We start from the raw sequence: 21,510 nt of genomic DNA, 5'->3' as shown, positions 1-21,510 counted from the left end.
TATTCAATGAACAAAAACAGTGGTCTGAAATCTCTAGTGGTAGTGTACATCCCAGACCATAAACAGACTAATGGGGGTGTGTGTTGTGTATTGGGGCACAGGGTTGGACATGAATCTATGAAGAAATCGATGTTGTGGGCTAATGATTGCCAACTGGAAAGAAGAGGTTCTGTATGAATATCCAAGTGATCTGAATGATCATTGCCTGCATTCCCAGGGCTGTGGTGGTTTCTTTCTTGTAGTCCTGTGACCAGTATTGGCATTGTCATGCTCGTGCTATTGCTGCTACTGTTGAGTTTCAACCAAGCAGCAGCAGAAGCAGAAAGTAAGGTATGTATCAACTTTTGCACATTTCGTTCAGTTATACTTTGTGCTGATTAAACATAAAAACCCTATTGGAAATCACATTTTGTAAACATTAAGTGATAATTAAGTTGAAGTTTTTAAAGAGGACGAATGCCTTTTTTTCAGTGTGTCCTTTCTGTTATGTGAATGTGTCGTGAGTGTGTTCTGCAAGTTAACTCATGAGACTAAATGCTTACATTGTTTATTAAATCCTTTCATATGCAGAATTTTTACTTTAATCATTGTTAAAACATTTTAGGATGGAAATTGTTTTTACTTTTTCAGGGACTGCTCTCGGACTTTTTCACTGACTTAGCTGAAGGTATAGCTGAAGGTATAGCTGAAGGTGAGATTTAATACTGTCTTCATATATATATATATATATATATATATATATATATATATATATATATATATATATATATATATATATATATATATAGTAATATCAATAACTTTTATTTTTATTTTTTATTTTTTGTGGAATCTGTTTAGGTATCATAGCAGCAATTAATGAGACAGACAATGAGTATGAGGAGGAATCTTATGATGATATACCCGAAATAAACCTTGACTGGCTGTTTGGCCTCTTGGATGAAGTAGGTGAGAAATCAAATACATTAAACACATTTTATTATGTAATAAAGAGGGGAAAACAATTTATTCTTTGATATCCTCAGAACATTGGACAATTCCATCAGTGATTGTGCAAAACATTTTTTGAATTTTTATTAATTCTTTAACAGAAAAAACTGATACCCTTGGAAAATGTAATGAAGAAAATGTTTCCAGTAATATGTGATCTAATACTGCCCTGGCACTCTAATTAAATAGGAGATCAGCACTTTCTGAAAAACTCAAACCAGCCCATCTTTTTTTTTTTTTTTTGCAATGCGCTGCTGCCACATGATTGGCTGATTAGACAATTGCATGAATGTGCAGATGTACAGGTGTCAGGTGTTCCTAATAAAGTGTACAGTGAGAACTCACAAAAATTAACAGTGACTGACCAAATTATATACACCAATCAGCCATAACATTAAAACCACTGATAGGTGAAGTGAATAAAATTGATTATCTCATTACAATGGCACCTGTAAAGAGATGGGATATATTGGGCAGCAAGTGTACAGTCGGTTCTTGAAGTTGATATGTTGGAAGCAGAAAAAATGCTCAGGATCTGAGCAACTTTGAAAAGGGCCAAATTGTGATGGCTAGATGACTGGGAGGTCTTATGGGGTGTTCCCGGTATGCAGTGGTTAGTTCCAACAAAAAGTGGTCCAAGGAAGTACAACCGATGAACCGGCGACAGGGTCATGGGTGCCTGAGGCTCACTGATGTGCGTAGGGAGAGAAGACTAGCCCGTCTGGTTTGATCCCACAGAAGAGCTACTGTAGCACTGAAAAAGTTAATGCTGGCTATGATAGAAAGGTGTCAAAACACAGTGTATCACAGCTTACTGTGTATGGGACTGCGTAGCCGCTGACTGGTCAGAGTGCCCATGCTGACCTCTGTCCACTGCCAAAAGTGTCTACAATGGGCACATGAGTATCAGAACTGGACCATGGAGCAATGGAAGAAGGTGGCCTAACGTTTTCCTTTACATCATGTGGACGGCCGGGTGCGTGTGTGGTGCTTAGCTGGGGAAGAGATGGCACCAGGATGCACTATGGGAAGAAGGCAAGCTGGTAGAGGGCAATGTTCTGCTGGGAAAAGTTGGGTCCTGGCTTTCATGTCGCTGTTACTTTGACGCGTACCACCTACCTAAACATTGTTGCAGACCAAGTACATCCTTTCATGGCAATGGTATTCCCTAACGGCAGTGACCTCTTTCAGCAGGATAATGCACATTGCCACACTGCAAAAATTGTTCAGGAATGATTTGAGGAACATGACAAAGAGTTGAAGGTGTTGACTTGGCCTCCAAATTCCCCAGATCTCAATCTGATCAAGCATCTATGGGATGTGCTGGACAAACAAGTCCAATCCATGAAGGCCCCACCTCGCAACTTACAGGACTTAAAGCATCTGCTGCTAACATGTTGGTGGCAGATACCACAGCACACCTTCAGAGGTTTTGTGGAGTCCATGCTTCGATGGGTCAGAGCTGCTTTGGTGGCACAAGGGGAACCTACACAATATTAGGCAGGTGGTTTTAATGTTATGGCTGACCGTTTTTTTTTTTGGGTGTGTGTGTGTGTGTGTGTGTGTGTGTGTGTGTGTGTGTGTGTGTATTCATTTTAAAATCAGCGTGTGACTTCTGATAATCTATTTATGACAATATTCAATACTGTTACATAAAATACTGGATTAAAACCTTTTTCTTTTTCATCATAACTGATATGAGTCCAATGGACATAATGCAGACACTCTCAATGACACTTACCTCTTTCACTTGTCATTCGGGATTGTTAACAACATTGTTAATTTTTTTTTCTCCTGTAATTTTTTTACACCCATCTCTCTTTCAATATGCAGACCTAATTAAGAATTGTCTTCCTGATGCAATTCTTTGGGACTATAACTTACAGCATTAGTGTCGATAGAGAAACCATTTGATAAAACAGTAATTTTATCAGAGAGTTCTTTATTTACATTTATTTGAGTGCTGCTTTGGAAGACACGTTTCACCTTTTTAAAGGTGTTGTGTATTGTGATATGCTCATCTGTTATTTACATTAATTTGGAATTAAGGATGCATGCAGTTTATTTAAGACTGATTTGTGAACAGTAATTTAAAACATATATGTTGTTCTCTCTCTCTCTCTCTCTCTCTCTCTCTCTCATCTCCACCCTCTTTCTCACTTCCTCTCAGATGAGTGTGATCCAAATCCCTGTTACAACAATGGTACATGTGAGAATGATGGTGATGGTGATTTCAAGTGCATTTGCCCTCTGCCGTTTAAGGGCAAAAGATGTCAAGATGGTTAGAGGCCATATTTTGTGACTGTTACTACCTATTTGAAAAGTAATTGGTTCCTGGGTCAATATTTTATGAATTTCTCTGCTTTTCAGTTATAAACATGTGTAAGAATGTCAAATGCGGCCGTGGCGAGTGCGTTCATATTAATGAAGAGCCTTTTTATGAGTGCAAGTGTACCGCCCCCTTCCAGCCTCCCAAGTGCAAGAAAGGTGAGTGTGATCAGTCTTTCTCAGTGACACTGACAGGAAACCAACAGTTTTTAGAACAGTCCTTACACAATTTCAATAAATGTTCATTGTTAATTCATTCATTCATTAAAATCATTTTTTGAGAGCCAGGTTGATTTTGCAAAGGAAAATTATGTGTTTATTTTTACTGCAAGGGTATTGTAAGGACAATATAAAAGCCTTTAAGTTGTTCTGTTTTAGCCTCAGCCTGTAATCCCAGTCCCTGTTTGAATGGTGGAACATGTGTAAAGGGTCGTGCAAGGGCTAAATTCCACTGCAAGTGTCCTAAAAACTACAGTGGAAAGTTCTGTCAAGTTGGTAATGTGGCATATTATCATTCAGTCACCGTTTTTTTAAATTATTTATTATCTTGTTTTCCAACATGCTGCTGATTAACTGTATTTGCCTAAGGTCCTGATGATTGCTATGAGGGAGATGGGGCATCATACAGAGGTTTCGTCAGTGAAACAGTGTCTGGACATGACTGTCTGCCTTGGAACTCTTACCTAATAATGCAGTTCGGTCCTTTCGATGATGATGAAGATGTAAAAGATGATGGAATCGGACCTCATAACTATTGCAGGTCAGACCTGCCTGTGTGTCTGTATGTGTGTGTGAGAGAAGAATAAGTAAGAAAACAAGCCAAATCCGATAAATATGTAAATATTAGACATTCTGTTATCCAGGAACCCTGATGGGGAAAGCCAGCCCTGGTGCTTCATCAGATACAAAAACAAGTTGCGATGGAATGACTGTAGTGTCCCACGCTGCCCTGAACCAGGTACACATCCTCCATCTTCCCCAGTCTCTCTCTTTCCAACCCTGCCCTTGTTTCTAACATTCTCAACATTCTTATAGTATCTCCAACTGAACCAACTACTGGTGGAAAGTCAGGGCCTCATGCAAAGGCGGAGTTCTCTGAGTGTGGAAAGCCATGGCCAAGTAGAATTACACCTAGGATCTTTGGTGGGAGGAAGTCCAAGCCTGGAGCTCATCCCTGGCAAGTTTCTTTGCAGGTGCGCCCCAGAAATAGCACTGATGACTTCAGTCACTTTTGTGGCGGGATTCTCCTCAACTCCTGCTGGGTCCTCACTGCTGCTCACTGCATGTAAGTGTTGCCTGCAGTAACAGTATTGTGTACCAATACAAATTGACATCTGAGCTGTAGACAAATTAAGTGGACACTGTAGTTTAAAAATAAAACACTGGATTAAGAAAGTACGTTTTAATATATTGCAAAACAATTAATTTAGAGTTGGTCATTCTTCTGCCTCCTGGCACCTGTTTTGTGTGTGTGTGTGTGTGTGTGTGTGTGTGTGTGTGTGTGTGTGTGTGTGACTGCCTATCTGCGCACATGTGACTTAACAGAGGAACCACATTGGAGATGCAGGTGGTTCTGGGTGGGGTGGACCTGGAGAAGCATGAGGCAGCAGATCAGACTGTGGAGGTTGAAGATTATATCATGCATGAGAACTACACAGAAACTGGCGATGCCTTATACAATGACATAGGTCATCTGCTAACACACCCTGCTTCCACATACCATTGATGGGCCAAGCTAACTTGCACTCATATTTTAGTGTTGATCACTTTTTAATTAATGACAAAAACATTCATTGTGCTTATTATTATTTAAATAAATATCAGCCCTGCTCAAACTGAAGACTGTGTCTGAAGATGGACTTTGTGCCAGAGAGACCAGGTTTGTTAAAGCTGCCTGTCTGCCCCCTGGCCCTTTTCCTGATGGGATAGAATGCACTATATCAGGCTATGGAGTCACTGAGAAAGGTGTGGCTTTTCTGTCTCACTCTCCATCACCTTACATATTATTTGCTTTGTCATGAGCTTTCCTCTGCTAGCTAACACAAAATCAAGTCAAGTTTTTTTCATTTATACTTTCTTTGTTCTTGAAGATGAGAGCGGTTCCAGTCAGTTGCTGGACACAAAAGTTCTCCTGATCAACCAGAGCCGCTGCATGGATCCTGATGTTCTTGGTGAAGTGCTGGATGACAGCATGGTCTGTGCTGGACGAATGCAAGGAGGGATTGACACCTGCCAGGTGTGTATTTATGTGTGGCTGTGACTGCAATGGGGACTTGTTAAAAAAACATTAAATATATATATTAAATATATAGGCTCCAATAATCAGTTATTTAACGGAATAAAGTTAATGTGTGCATGTGCTAAATAATCATATAAACATCATTAGGATGTGTAGTTTGTACTTTTATTTTGCTGCCTTTTTCTCTTTATAGGGAGATTCTGGTGGCCCCCTGATCTGTAAGCAGAATGACACACATTATGTCTATGGAGTGGTGAGCTGGGGTGATGGCTGTGGCAAGAAGAATAAACCTGGCGTTTATGCCCGTGTCACCCACTTCATTGAGTGGATCAATGAAAAGATGCGCTCCACATAGAGTTGCAATACACATTACATGCATGCATTATTGACTGTGTTTTATTAAGCTCATCAGACAATTGATAGAATAGCATAGTTTTCAAAAACCTTTATTTTTGGATCCCCTTGTCATAAATCATATATCAAGCATGTACTCTTATTTGAGCTTATATCTGTAGCTATCGGCATACTCAAAAAGCTGAACCTGCCAGGCATAATGTATACTGTATCAAACATCTCTTAAATATAACTCTTCTGCCATTTGCAGTCTAAAATAATAATAGTCCACCGGTGACATACAACCCAGCTATACATTTGACTTCCAGTGCTACAATGAAATAAAGTTTTCCAGCTATTTCAAAATAAATAAAGCTGCTTGTTTCATCTGTTAATTAATACAAAAAAAAAAAAGAAAGGCACTTGTTTTTCCATTACAGCAATCCTGACGCCTTCACAATTCCACCTGTTCTTACAGTTCATAACCTCCTCATATGTCAGTTAATAATACCTCAACAAACTGGATTAATACACTTTCATTACGTTTACTCTCCGGCACCTTCATAATTCTTCCATCGTTGTCACATTCAGATTTAATTCATTGTGTTCATATGAATATTCTTCATATTCTTCACTCCACTTCAGAATATTCTTAAATTCTCTCTATTAAATTGCTGGTAGAAAAGCAGGCGCTACATGGCATCACTATATACTGTTTTCTTTACACTACTGTAAATTATGAAATCATCACTAATTTGTAATGAATTTTTTCTCAGAGGACTGGTTGGTGAGGGACTGGTTTGTAGAAGAGTTAGATGTTACAGACTGCATTGTCATGGACTTTGTAGTTTTTGCCTGTTTGAAAGTAGTGTGGATGGTCTTCTTCCTTTTGACATGAAGAATCTCCATAGCATCTGGATTGACAGCAGACTGCTGGACTTGCTCTGTGGTCTCCTCCTGCTCTGAGGAACTGTGCTTCTGATTCTCCAACTGCAGCTGACGTTGGAGCATCTGAAGAGAAGAGAAGAGAAGAGAAGAGTTAAGCAGACATTGGCTACAAGCCAAATATCATGAATTAGAAATTGAATAATTTGTACATTTTTTCAGTTTTCTCTTTTTTGCATACAACATCTCCCTTTCATATTTGTTGCAATTGTAGATTCTAATAAGTTGTCTCACCATAAATTCTTGATACTTGGAGATGGCTTGCTCAGTGTCCAGCCCCTCAGCCAGGCCAAGCTCGGCAGCTCTCCTGGCCATTTCTACCTTATGAGAGCCTGGAGGAGTCCAGCCCACACCCTTTATCCAGTTCAGGTCAGATTTATACTTCACCTGCAACCATCCACATGAAATCAACTCCCATGTTCAAATCAGAACAGCTAATGAGATTCCATTAGTTCTGCAATACACCTGCTATCAAAAGCACAGATATTTCAAGCCCAAATAGTGACTGGAAAAAAATAACACAATAACAGTATAAATTTGCTTACAAAAATATTGGTGAATGTACTTTTTCTGTTAAGTGTCCTTAACGTTGGATGGTTCCACACACTAATCAAATCTTTTAAACAATATTTGCCATAAGGTATAGAAATATCACACAGAATGCAAAATATTTCACTCACATCACTCTGCAGCTTGTAGGCCTGTTTAGCATGTTGGACGTTCAGCTGCTGTGGGTCACATGTGTAGTTATGGAGATGCTGGCGGTATCTGATATCACTGGCCTGAGCCTGGCTCTTCCTAGCCTGCAGGAATTCTGGCTGGTCTGCATGGATCTTAAATTGAGACCGTGTCTCCTGGAACTGCTTCTTGTACTCATTGTCACTCTGCAGTTTGCCTACAGCCAGTGAATGTCTCATCTTGGGGTCATCCTCGACACTGCGGAGACCTATCTGCTGGCCCTTCTGTTTTACAAAGGCCTCCTTGTAGTGGAACTAAAGAATAATAAATAAATATTGATTTAATCTAACAGCTATTTGGTCAGAAAATGTAGTTTCTTTACTTTTATATAAGACTGATGAATGAGTAAAAGTTGTTGTTTAGACTTACATCGCTAGCGATTTCTCTAGAGGTCTTAGCTGTCTGGAAGGGGATAGCATCTAGTCTCAAGTCATAGCCTGCTGACTTCACCTGGTCTCCTGATGCCTTATAAACTTTCTGTAGAGTGAAACATAAGATAGAAAATGAGCCAATTATATCACATTTAGTAAATGAATACAGTACCTTTTTAAAACTTAGAAAAAAAAACTTCTGCCATACATCGCTGATCTGCTGTGCGTTGATCTTTGCTCTGATGAAGTCAGGGTGATCCGGGGGTAGGGTGTATTTGTGCATGGACTCAGAATCGCCAGACTTGTACAATCTCTGAAATACACAGTAACCGTTTATTATATTGTGTCAACATTTTTAACCTTATAAAACCTATATTGCATCTTTTTTTGGCATTTCTGTAGTATTCTCTATGCATCACATTAGTTGTAAACTTGCCTCACTACACTGCATGTAACTGTTCTTGGCATGGAGAATGTCAGGGGAATCAGCCACTTGCGTAAACTTCAGATGGCCAGGAAGCTGACGATATTTCTTCTGCAATAACAAAGAGAGGCTTATATTGTAGAAAACCAAACATTAAATTGCATAAACAGTTGGCTGATTTGTTTAATGCTATCGTGTTTTAGCTCTGATAGTTAAAGTGGATTTACATCACTGATTAGCTCTCCAGCTTTTCTTGCAGACTCAATCTGAGGTGCACCAACTGAGTCCCAGGCCACTCCTTTCATGAAGTTTAGATCTGATTTGTACAAATTCTGGGGGAAAAAATACACATTACTCAGTATACTCCATTTAAAACACAATACATACTGTTCTGTTCTTTGATTGGTAGACTCTAAGTCACCAGAAAAACTGTATATATTTACCAAACAATTTTCTCTCTATAATAAACTCTTCCCCAGGAAACTCCTTTTCTCTCACCTGGCTCTGCAGCTCATAAGCCTTCTTTGCCCACTGCATCTTCATGTCATCAGGCAATACAGTGTAGGAATGGAGGCGTTTCTTGTAGTCCTGGTCGCTGGCCAGGGCCTGGGCTTTCTTGGCATGAACCAGGTTGATTAGGTCTAGTCCAAGGTGATACTTCCCGCTGGTGGACATGGCATCTTTACGGTAGTCCTTGTCACTCTGCAGACGTGCCATCTGCCAGCAGTGTAGGAGGTGAGAGTCATCCATAATGCTCTGTGCTCCAATGTGCTTGCCCTTCTCCAGAACATGATTGTGCTTGTACAAGTACTGTGGAATTGAATCAATTCAGACTTTGAGGTTAGTAGTGATAATTGAAAATAGTAATATAAAAATTAATAATATTAATGCACAAGTGATATAAAGCAATTTGGGTGATGGAATCATTGTGCACTAACGTTACACACTACAGAGAAAATCGCTAGTTATGCCTGTAGCCTTTTACAGAATATGTAAAATTAGCAAGGATTGTCTTACATCGCTGGCAATGCCTGTGGATGCTTTGGCTGCCTGGAAGGGGATGTCCTGCATTGTCAGTTTATATCCCTGAGCTCTCAGCGTGTGCCAGGACTCTTTGTACTTGGTCTAGAACAAGAATGCAAAGGTAGGATTCCATAACTACATTCGAAAAGCCACAATATGACAATGCAATGAAATTAAATCAGAAAATATTGTGACTCATATAGTATAATATAGTTGAATATTCTAGAATATCAGTTTTAAAAATAGGGTTAAGTGAACATGTCATGAAGTTGGCATAAATGGCTTACATCACTGAAATTAGCAGCGTTAATCTTGGCCTGGGTGATCTCTGGTCGTTCAGCTGTGATGGTGTAGTTATGCCTGAGGTTCTCACCTTTCTCTTTGTATAGTCGCTGTTGAATTTGAACACACACATTAATTCTCCTAATTTGTTTCAACTGAGCTTCAGAAAAAAAGAAACAGTGAGGACATCAGATGCCAAAAAAACAATGTAACACACCTCATTGGTGATCTTGTTGCTGAACTTGGCATGAACAATGTCAGGGGAATCTGTAACAGATGTATGCTTAAATGCATACGGCAGCTGTCGATATTTTTTCTGTTGAATAAAGAGAAATTGAATTGTTAAATTGTTTTCTTTTATTTTCTTTTAGCAATTTTTTAGAGATTTCCCATTAGATAAGAACAATAAGACCAATATGCCATACCTCACTGATTAGCTCTGTTGCACGTTTGGAGCCTTCAATCTGTAAGGCACCAGTAGCAATCCAGGCAGCCCCACGCAGGTAATTCATATCAGAGCGGTATGCTTTCTATTACACACATACAAAGCACAAGTCAGTAATCGTTCAATAATAATTAGTCACTTTACATGTAAGTGCACATATCAGTACTACTGTATATGTCTCAGTTAACCTTTGTTACTGAGCCAATTATATGCAGCAACTCCACACACAATTTTGTAGCTATACAGTGCAAACAGTTTACAATATTCCATCAGTCGATTAAGGAAGTTACCTCACTCTGCAGCTCATAAGCTCTCTTGGCAGCTTGCACCTTCAGGTCATCAGGCAGAGCAGTGTAGTGGTGCAGGGTGAATCTGTAGTCTTGGTCACTGATCAGAGCCTGGGCTTTCTTAGCATGAACCATGTCTAACATGTCCATTGGGAGGTGGAACTGAGAGTGTCCCTTAGCAGAGTCTTTCTTATATTTAATCTATAGAGTGTGCATGAGTTAAATCAGTAAGTCTACCAAACAGATCTTTAAATGAATCTTATTTGCAGTAATAAGTACAAAATCAATGTTTTCAATACAGTGTACACAGCTGGTATACTCACATCACTCTGTAGATGGGTGGCATGCACTGAGTGGGCAATGTTAATGTCATCCTGCAATCCTTTCAGGCCAATCATCTTACCTTTCGACTTCTCAAACTGCTCTTTGTATTTTTGCTAAAAGTGAAAAAAATGTAGAGCCCTGTTACTTTGTCCTGATAAATAACAACATAATATAATACAAGATAGGATCACTCTTACATCACTGAGTATCTCTCCAGAGGATTTGGCTGCCTGGAAAGGAATAGCGTCCAAACGTAATTTGTAACCCGCGTCTCTGAGCTTTGTCCATGATTCTTTGTAGTGTGTCTTAAAAAAAAAACACACACACAGGAAGAACACATTAAATAAGTGGATATTAAGTTGAGGAGCAATGGTGGTACTGAAATAGCACAGTACATATTCAAAAATCTCACCTCACTGAGGTTCATAGCGTTTATCTTGGCCTGCACATGCTCTGGCAGGTCTCCTGTGAGTGTGTAAGTGTGCTTCTCATTCTCTCCCTTCTCTCTGTACAACCTCTGTATGATCACAAAGTATCTGATTACATCTACACAATTAGGAATGCTGAGAGAAATTATCTCATTAAATACAACCATAGTAATTAAATTGATCATTCCCTACAAAAATGTTAGAACTGAGAGTTCAGGTTCCACATAATCACCAAATTGTCATAGATTTACTTCATAAATGTATTATATGTACAAATATAATTCTAATCCTGATAGCTGTGGAATCTTCTTACATCTAGTGCCAGTTTGTTGCTGAGTTTGGCCTGCACCATCTCTGGTGTATCCTCCACACTGGTGAATTTCAGACCACTCGCATTCTGACGATATTTTTTCTGGAACACACAGGCAGCACATTGGTGCACAATTTGTTATCTACTGTGAAATAAAACAATATAAAATGATTTATGTTCAAAGAAAATGGCTCATGGGTACTGCACAAAGCTTATGTTTTATATTCCTAGGCTGATAATTGTAAACTATATTTAACACTTTTTCCCATTGTATACTTTCAAATGTGATAAAAAAAAATTATCTAATACATTCTGTTGATAAACTGATAATAAGATTGTTTAGTCAAATAAATCATCATACAGACTTTTAGATGCTCTAAATAAATATTAGTGCAATAGTTTGTAGATTATAATTGAATGAATAATACACTTTTGTGTAGTTTTTTTTCATAGCCCTAGTTTATAAATGTACATGTTGTACATGTTTTCCAAATTCTAAATGTGATCTATTAATTGCTACATGAGTTAAATAGAAATGAAGGAAATTACACTTTTTAGCTTAGTTCAGTTAGGAGCCTTTGGGGGTCTTACAAATGCTAGTAATGCTCAGAGATCAGACAGTTAATCAATACCTCACTGATGATATTGCCAGCCTTCTTAGCCTGCAGTACATCAAGAGATCCAGTAGTCTCCCAGCCAACACCCTTCATCCAGTTCAGATCTGACCGATAATTTTTCTGAAGGAGAAACCAGTTCATATATAGTCAACTGTCAACATATTTCAGTTTGGTTATACCTGTAGATCAGGCATACTTAAATATACTGTGTAGTTGTTGTAGCTGACTCTTACATCGCTCTGTTGGCCATAGGCTTTTTTGGCCCACTCCACCTTCATGTCACTGGGCAGGCATGTGTACTTGTGCAGGGAAGTTCTGTAGTTGGTCTCTGTAGCCAGGTCCTGGGCCTTTTTGGCATGACTGATGGTCATCATATCAAGTGACGCACTGTATTTGGTCTTACTGTCCTCATACTCTTTCTTATAGTTGCGGTCACTGTGGAGTTTAGTGGCCAGTGTCGAGTGGGCCAACTGAGAATCATCTGTCACAGTCTTCACCCCAATCATCTTTCCTTTCGTCATCTCATACTGTTGCTTGTATTTCACCTACAGAACAACAGATAATGGCTGTTAGTGAAACAGACACATACTCATACATTTTTTAAAATAAATTACATTGTGTTGCATAAGTATTCACCCCATTGCGCAACCAGTCACTACAAAATGTGGAAAAGTTCAAAGAAGGTGAATGCTTACGCAGCACACTACTCTGAATATTGTAGTTTCACGCTGCAGGTAAGTTTTTTACACTTATTGTACTTTGGTCACTCACATCACTGGCAAGGTCCCTCTTAGCTTTGGCAGTAAGGATAGACAGTGCATCCATGCGTAGCTCAAAGCCCTTGTCCCTCTGGGCCTCCCAACTACTCTTATATGTTTTCTGGTGAACATAAGTAGAATACAGCATTGGCTTATATTCTTAAAGTCCTCAATTATTTGCAGGGTATTTCATGAATAGGAGAGTGACACATTTGTGAATGAACTCATACATCACTGAGAAGCTCTGCATTAGCTTTGGCCTGCCTGTAGAGAGGTTCATCCTTGCTCGCAGTGTACTTATGGATGATCTGCTCTGTGCCTGCCTTGTATGCCAGCTGAGAAGAGATCAGTTAAAAATATAAGACTCACACTGTCAGTTGCTTGATTTAGAATGTTAACACGAAGTTAGACAAAACAAGTTTACAAAATTCTCTAACATCACTCTGTAGTTCCTGGCTCTTCTTGGCATGCTTGATGGATAGAGTGTCAGCTGCCTGGGTGAACTTCACACTGTCCACCTTTTGACGGTATTTTTGCTGCAAAATAGAGACGTAGAGTAAATACTCAACGAAGCTCAAATGTTCAAATCTTAGAACACATTCTCCTCCACACACAATTGACTTACATCGCTCGCAAGCTCTACAGCTTTCTTGGCCTGTGCAACATCCAGGCACCCATCAGCCTCCCAGCCCACTCCCTTCATCCAGATCAGATCAGAGCGGTACTGGTTCTGTTAGGATCAAACCATATAGCAGGCTCAAAAGGTGCAACAAAAACAAAAAACAGTTTTTGTAATCTTGTAATGTTTACTTCCACTTTTTCCTACATCACTCTGCAGGTTGTAGGCCTTCTTAGCCTGCTGCACTTTGATGTCATCAGGCAGGATGGTGTAGTCATGAAGCTTTTTCCTATAGTCCAGATCACTGGCTAGTGCTTGGGCCTTCTTTGCATGGTTTAGATTCACCATGTCCATAGACAAGTTATACTTGGTCTGAGTCTCCTTTGAGTCCTTCTTATAGGCAATCTAAGGTAATATGGAAATATAACATTTCTTTCTTTTCACAGCATATGCTCATATAGTTTTAGATTATAGTCATAGTTTTTTTTAATATCTTGTGTTGGCAGAAGGATCTTTACCTCACTGTTCAACTTGGCCACTTGTAGGCAGTGGAGAGTCTTCGAATCACTTACATTCATACCAACTGCTTTGTCCTTGTTCTTTGTGAATGTCTCTTTATATTTAATCTGCAAGATATATTCACAGTCACTCTATTGGCATCTCATGATGCTCTTATTTTGCTATTATATAGTTACGATCAAACACCAATTTAAAATATATGTGTCATGGAATTAGCAAATGAATGCATACATCACTGGCCAGATCTCTTGAAGCTTTAGCAGCTTTGAAGGTCAGTGTGTCCACACCAATGTCACATGCTTTAGACTTACTCTTCTCCCACTCCTCTTTATACTTGATCTATGACCAAGAAGAGTGTCAATAATTAAAAAATACACATCTCTAAAACTAGAAGAAAATATAAGTTTGATTATATTTTGTAATATATACTCACATCACTAATGAGTTCTGCATTGGCTTTGGCTGTCTTAAGCTGTGGTGTATCTTGAGCTAAGGTATACTGGGTCTTAGTTTTCTCATAGTTGGCTTTGTAGTTCAACTGCAAAATACATTACAGCTTATTTAAATCATCATTGTGCTTTAGAATCTAAAGTTTAGATTTTATACACTACTTGTCAAAAGTTTGGACATATTGAATAATGAATATTAACACTATCAAATAACAGATGCAGAATTAGGAATTAGACCAGGAAAAGTGTTAATCAAGACCATTTTAAAAAACTTAACATCGTCTCAGCCAGCTTTCCAAATTGGTCAAGAACTTGTTGTCTGCTTCTACTATGTTCTAAATGAATACTACTTGTTAGGGGGAATTTTTATATTCGTCTTAGATAAACATTTTAACCATAACAATAAATCAATATAATATATAATATATTCAATGTAGTTTTTCCAAATATTTACTAGTAGTCTATTATTTATTAACATAACAAACAACACATTTCACTGCTAGAGAAGAGATCAATACCTACATCACTAAGTTGCTGTGCGTTGATTCGAGCTTGAACAATGTCAGGAGTATCTGTCACCTGACTGTATTTCAGCTTGTCAATGTGCTGTCTGTAATTTTTCTGTGCAGGAAAAAGGTATATCTTTAATATGACTTGCTTCACAAGGTAATTGTTTTGCAACAAACTAATGCATACATAAAATGACTTTTATGTATTTTTTGTGCATTTGTAAATGCCACTTTCAAAAGTTTACATATTAGAAGACGCACATCTTTGAGAGGCTCCAGTTTCTTCTGGGTCTGATAAGATGGGGTGATTTCAGCAGGGTAGTTGTATTCGCCCTGCTCCTGTTCATACCCTGACTTATAAGAAATCTGAAATTGAAAAGATTAACTCAATGGGGATTTAACTCATCTATTCAAACATTATTTTCTACATAATCTGTTCATGGTGTTACATTCCTCATCATTTAGTTTCACTGTACATGCTAAATAATTCATAGTAGTTACAAAATAATCCATAGTAGTTACTATTATGCCTCAAGATAAATAACTGAATAATAATCCAGGAATTTCAAGTGTTAAATGACAGTCAGCTATAATGCCACACGATCAAGACACTATATTAGCAGTAAAGTAACAGCAATGAAGTCTTACATCACTGGCCAGCTTTCTGACTTTCATGGCATGCATAGTTTTCTTGTCAAGCCCAGTTCCTTCATAGTGGCCCTTCATGTGATTGGCATATTTCTCCTTATATTTATTCTGTAAACATAATATGATACAAAAGTATTTTAATGACAAAGTATGTAGTTAGATACACAAATGCATGTAGATATATTTTTATATTACTACAGATTTATTTTCCCAATGTCACTGTCTATGACTCTGTTTCTTACTGTGATTATCAGACATGAAGCAGTGTGACTTCTGCACAGTAATATCTCATTTAAATATAGAAAATGCTCTCACTCTTTAGGCAGTCACATAAATGCCATACTCACATCACTGGTATACTGGGCAATCTTGGACACATTTTTAAACTGTGGTGTCTCACAGTAGTTGATGCTGTGACCTTTTGTGTTCTCAAGATCCTTCTTGTATTCAACCTGAATGAAAAAGTGCAAATGGTGATCATGTATAGTGTAAACAACCATGATCTAATACCGTGGCACTCTATTTTAAACCTTTAGTGACCGTCACATTCTTTACACAAAAGCATATTTGCTCTTTGACCCCTGAACATAAATAAGGCTGAGATGATGATATGGTGTCATCAGGTATCAAAAAAGGCATTTAGACATGTCTAGGTTGCCAGTGGTCCAGTGAAATGATGTCACTTTTGTCTCCATGCTTTGTGTGAGGAGCTGAACTCAGCAGGAGAGCCATGAAAGATGAATACAACACAGGGTTGGTGCCTTTGTGTCTGACTGAGCTCATGACAGATGCCTTTTTTTAAATCGTCTCTGTCTTCCATAGCATGACAGTTTGTCAGCATAGGAACCACAGTCCATCCTGATAGCGCATGGCTTTGATGACACATGTCAAATGATGTTTCAAGAATGTTAAGTGTGCACTAGAATAGTTATGTTCTATCTGTTTAAATACTACTCCTAACTTTAGCATAAATAACTGTAGGCTGCAAATATGAGTCATATACAATGAAACATTTTTAATAAGAAGCATATTAAAAACAAGAGTTCACCTCACTGACGAGCTTGTTGATCTTGCAGGCATTCTTCAGCGCCAGGTTGTCATCGGGGGTCAGGCAATGGTAGGCAGAGGCAGAGCCCTTCATCTTATTCAGGTCCTTCTTATATTTCAGCTGCAGGTTAAAATGGGGAGAGAACATAATGCTTGTGCTACTCAAAAACAACAATATCCATGTCAGGTTGCATTCTCCTGGTGTGAGATAACACGTGTTCACACACAAACTCAGGTGGTGGCACTATATTGGTCTGCTGGGAGCTTTTGGAGTGACATCATTCAATTCCTGGGTAGGAGTCATGACAGTAAGATTGATTCCCTAACTAGGAATGAAGATTTCACCCAGAAATGACACATCAGTAATGAAAACAAGATGGCAGATAACAAAGTGTCTATCACAAAATTCTACTGTATTATTTACAGTAATAAGAGATTGTCAAAACTCACATCACTGGCCATGTCATTGGCTTTCTTGGCCATCTGGTATCCAGGAGTGATCATAGCAGGAAAGCTTCCTTTGCCTCTCTGCTGCTCATATTCCTCAGTATAGGCATGCTGAGATACAATAATCACAACCACAAAAATAAATGTACAGTGTTATAGTCTTAAGTCTTGGTGACTTATTAATAAGTGCTTAATAAGTGAACACAAACCCAGTCACCAAGACTTACTACTATTAGCCATTCAATATGACAAAATTACAAGCATATAAAAAATATTCCTATATATATATATATATATATATATATATATATATATATATATATATATATATATATATATATATATATATATATGCAGCATGCAGCATCTCCTTAGGTAAAAGCCTGAATTTTAATTCACTATGTTTAAATTTCTCTGAAGGGTATTGTCAAGATTTTTCCATGTAGTTAAATTATCATATTCCTAGCAATGAGCATGGCCAGAAGTAAAAGTTGAAGTAATTTTACATACAGATTAAATATTTAGCAGACAAGAAATTGTGTGTGCTTGCTTGGGGTAGCAATATGCCATTTAATTCATGTAAGTCATGTAACTGAATGAACAGTAACTTAAAATATGCTTAAATGTAAAAGGAATGAAGCTTGTTACCTGGCTGAACTTTTCTGCATTCTCTTTAGCCAGAGTGAACTCAGCTGCTCCAGCATCAGTGCTAGCTTTACCCTTTATCTCTTGTTCATACTTCTGCTGGTACTTCACCTACACAATATAAGCAATCAGCTGCTTATATGTGTCAAACTCTCAGTGTGAAAAGTATGCAAGTTAATAGTGAGCACTTACTTTGCTAGCCATTTCATTTGCTTTCTTGGCCACTTGGTAACCAGGAGTGAAGTGGGCAGGGAAGCTTCCTTTCCCCCGCTGCTGTTCATATTCCTCCATGTAGACAACCTGTTTTTTTTTTGTAAATAATTGATTACATTTCTAAGCATTGATTAGTCTCATAATTCTTTGAAATATATTAACAATGTCTAAGAGAGTTTATGCTTACATCACTAGCTATCTTTCCTTGACTTTTAGCCAGTAGCACCTCAGGTGTATCTGTCACAGTGGTGTATTTTGAAACCCTCTCCTCATGTCCTTTCTTATACTCGACCTGAAAATAAATTGTATGCATGCAAAATGCTGCTTGAAAAGTGTGTAACAACACATAGTATGACTATTTCAACATAATCAAATCGCAACATGTGATTTGGTCTACAGGAATCTTTATTTACATTGCTTGCAAGAGTGTTGGCTTTCTTGGCCACTTCGTATGCTGGAGTAAGCATGGCCGGGAAGCTGCCTTTTCCTTTGGATTGCTCATATCCCTCTGTGTATTTCACCTGTCAGTTAAGATCCAGAGATATGAAGGATGCTTTAAAACCACACTATCTATATTTAGGTAATGATAATGAGTGTATTTGCTGAATGCATTTAGAATGCTTTTAAAGCATTTCCCTATAAACCTTTAAATGATGCATCTCTACTGCTTCCAAAGCTTTATACTTTTGAGAAAGCAAAGATAGCATATTTCCTTCTGCTATGATATCTGAGCACAAAGTGCATTAGGAGTATCACTATGCAAAAGTGAAAAGAATGAGTATGAGTGTGAGTATGAGTATGAGCATAAGCATACATCGCTTGCCAGTGAGGTTCCAGTCTTAGCATGCAGCATCCCAGGTGTGTCAGCTACAGACGTGAACTGTGTCACTCGCTCCTCATGGCCACGCTTGTACTCCACCTAAGACCAGACAGACTTGTAGAAATATGCTTTCATGTTCCGCGATTAAAACCACCACACAATCACAATATTTATATAGAGCTCTGAGATTACTTACATCACTGATGATTTTCTGTGCCTGAGTCATGCGAACTACCTCCTGGCTGCTTACACTCCCCGAGTACCATATCTGCTGCTCTGAAAATTCAGATTCATAGCCCTATAGGACAGTTTAACACAAGCATAAGTTTCTTCATTTCACTGCTCCTGGATTTAGCAATTTAACAACTGAACTCACAGGGTTTGTTCCTTCTGTAAAGTGGGGGTTTAAGAAAGGTACTATATAAATCAAACCCCTTAATTATTATTATTATTATTATTAAATTTTTTATCTGATCTCCTACCTGGCTGGTCATTTGGCTGGCCTTGCGAGCCTGCTCTATCTCTTTGGACATATCATAGTGGAAAGTGGACATGAAACGTTCGCCATCCTCTCGATATTTAATCTGCAAACCAACATAGTGTTTAAGCATAGCTGGACCTGTACTCATCATAGTTTAAGCAATGTAAAACATAATTTATACAAAATATGATAAGGCAATGAATATAACCAAGATGTGAATAATCAAAGACCAACAGTTTCCAATGAATTGTTCTACATATTTGCAAAAACACAATGTTCAATCATGATATACACAGTGATACAACCCTCTTGTTCCGAGCATGTGGCCCGGACTTAGTTTTATAACAGGGTGCTTTTTATAACATTTTTATACTGGAAAATGGCTTGGTGATAATTCCTGGAAGTAAAGGAGATGTAATAGACTGTATACTACAACTCTAAAGAGTCTAGAGAGAGTACACACTTATGCACACTAACAGACATGAGCAGGTGGGCATCCTAGGATTAGAGAGAGAGAGAGAGAGAGAGAGAGAGAGAGAGAGAGAGAGAGCAGGAAAAGAAGAGGGCTGCTTTCCTGGTGCATAAATTTAAGTACCAAGTACATAAAGTGGATCTGAGTAGGGTGTCGAGTCGCAGTCACACCACCGAAATAGCTCAGAGCAGAAACTCAGTCCCCATTCCAAACCTGTAGAGTCACTACAGCCTCTGAACTTTCCTTAAAACAGCTTTACAACACTCATAAAAAGCACTATTATGACTTTTATTAGTCATCCCGTGGCTTATTCTTGATACTGTTGATATTACGTTAGAACCCATCAATAATTAAAAACACAACATACTGAAGATTTTGGAACATTATCTCCATATGATTATTGCTGTCTGTGTAAGCAATAATCAAAGCTATGGTGTGCTTTGTGGCATCTTGGACATAACTGTAAGCTCACCTCACTGACAGCCTGTGCCTGTTTCTTGGCATTAATGTTGACAGGGGTTTCATAGACACTAGTGAAGGTGTTGTTCTTTGGATTATGTCTGTAAATTGCACACAGGTCATAAGCAAAATTGATAGTTTGTGGCTGTGATATACATAGTTGCAAAGTTTTGTGTGAGTATCATTAAAGGAACAATAGATGCCTTAAGACAAAAATGTGTATTTTATATGAAATATAAAACAAAAATTGTCATATACTCACACTTGACAATATGGCCTCTTCTGATGACTTATATAATTATTGGCAGTGAGAACCATCTTACAGACCTCACAGTGAAAGCATGCTTTGTGCCAGTTCTGTTTATATGAGAAAGACAGATAGAGAAACAGACTGTCAATACGTATTACAAAATCTAAATCTACTATAATCAATTTTTTAAAGAGACCTAGTAGGCGATCTGTCTAAAATTCTTGGAAAATCTATAATGTTTGCTATTTTGTCTCAAATGGTAATGTGATTAATGTTCTTACATCAGCATATACTATGGAATTAGCTCACTTCTTTGGTATTATTAGATTAGTATTATTGTACAATAATCTATCTGAATATTTAAACAAAGAAAAAAGACTGAATGCCACAAATCAAATATGTATTCACATATTACAAACATCCAGACTTACCTGACCAATGAGATTAACCTTTTCAGCTGGATACACCACAAATCCACACCTGGCACAGTTTTGAATATTCATCTTTTCCCTATTAATTTACTCACTACAAAAATATATATATAAAGTACATATATCAAAAGGTTCTCCAAAATCAGTAGTCTTGGGCAGACCTCAGGGGGAAGGCAAAGCTTTCCAGACAGTCCCCTGTTCCCACTTGTGGCTTACTCTCTGACCTGTGTTAAACTGAGATCTGCTACAGGCCAGCTCTGTCTATTACATGTACTGGATGCAAGGTTCCACCCCTCTTTAGACACTGCCGGTCATGCAACTGGCTACCAAGCTGTCAGTTAGTGGAGAGGGGGAAAGAGATGCTACTGTGTTTATGTAACCAAACACTAAGTTTGCTGTTGTACATTTCGGGAGCTTAGTCACAGTGGCCTCAACATCTTTTAGTTGTGCTCAAAAATAGGTGAATGAAGTCACACTGAGCTTGCTGGTTGCACGTGTAATAGGTGTATTACAAATGTGCTTACTTTTATCATGCTTAGTCATTGTTGTCATTTCTTGAACCTGCATTCATGAAGAATAGTGTAGGCTCCAGATGTGGTTTTCAAAGTTTTAATTTTTTTAAATAAATAATTTTACACTTTGCAATAATCAACCACTAT

At 38.2% G+C, this 21,510-nt stretch overlaps 2 protein-coding genes across 3 annotated transcripts; one reads left to right on the top strand and one right to left on the bottom strand.

The window, feature by feature from the left end:
• The first annotated feature begins 106 nt into the window (after positions 1-106).
• LOC113527340 (hyaluronan-binding protein 2) lies at positions 107-6,264 on the top strand. 2 transcript variants are annotated; one of them, XM_026915031.3, is made up of 13 exons: positions 107-330; positions 631-679; positions 841-948; positions 3,161-3,271; positions 3,361-3,477; positions 3,697-3,813; positions 3,907-4,078; positions 4,182-4,276; positions 4,354-4,603; positions 4,864-5,006; positions 5,143-5,283; positions 5,409-5,554; positions 5,751-6,264. In XM_026915031.3, exons 1-13 carry the CDS (start codon positions 268-270, stop codon positions 5,910-5,912), a joined length of 1,674 nt encoding a protein of 557 aa, XP_026770832.2. In that variant the 5' UTR covers positions 107-267; the 3' UTR covers positions 5,913-6,264. The 2 variants fall into 2 exon arrangements, with proteins under 2 accessions (XP_026770832.2, XP_026770831.2); XM_026915030.3 differs by having other exon boundaries at positions 108-330; positions 631-691.
• nrap (nebulin-related anchoring protein) lies at positions 5,988-21,121 on the bottom strand. The gene is made up of 43 exons (XM_026915025.3): positions 20,852-21,121; positions 20,433-20,527; positions 20,184-20,271; positions 19,241-19,342; positions 18,955-19,056; positions 18,753-18,857; positions 18,352-18,459; positions 18,126-18,230; positions 17,918-18,025; positions 17,729-17,836; positions 17,084-17,191; positions 16,635-16,754; positions 15,934-16,038; positions 15,587-15,694; positions 15,200-15,304; positions 14,952-15,050; positions 14,414-14,518; positions 14,212-14,319; positions 13,980-14,087; positions 13,669-13,866; positions 13,468-13,572; positions 13,280-13,378; positions 13,073-13,177; positions 12,856-12,963; positions 12,318-12,629; positions 12,100-12,204; positions 11,471-11,569; positions 11,142-11,246; positions 10,927-11,034; positions 10,729-10,842; positions 10,409-10,606; positions 10,099-10,203; positions 9,891-9,989; positions 9,679-9,783; positions 9,386-9,493; positions 8,867-9,178; positions 8,596-8,700; positions 8,381-8,479; positions 8,153-8,257; positions 7,943-8,050; positions 7,516-7,827; positions 7,070-7,222; positions 5,988-6,901 (listed from the first exon to the last, which is right to left on the bottom strand). Exons 1-43 carry the CDS (start codon positions 20,921-20,923, stop codon positions 6,641-6,643), a joined length of 5,487 nt encoding a protein of 1,828 aa, XP_026770826.1. The 5' UTR covers positions 20,924-21,121; the 3' UTR covers positions 5,988-6,640.
• Positions 21,122-21,510: the final 389 nt, after the last annotated feature.

Source organism: Pangasianodon hypophthalmus, chromosome 12 (genome assembly GCF_027358585.1).
Source record: "Pangasianodon hypophthalmus isolate fPanHyp1 chromosome 12, fPanHyp1.pri, whole genome shotgun sequence".
NCBI classification, from domain to species: domain Eukaryota; kingdom Metazoa; phylum Chordata; class Actinopteri; order Siluriformes; family Pangasiidae; genus Pangasianodon; species Pangasianodon hypophthalmus.
This window is presented reverse-complemented; position numbering and strand designations above follow the sequence as displayed.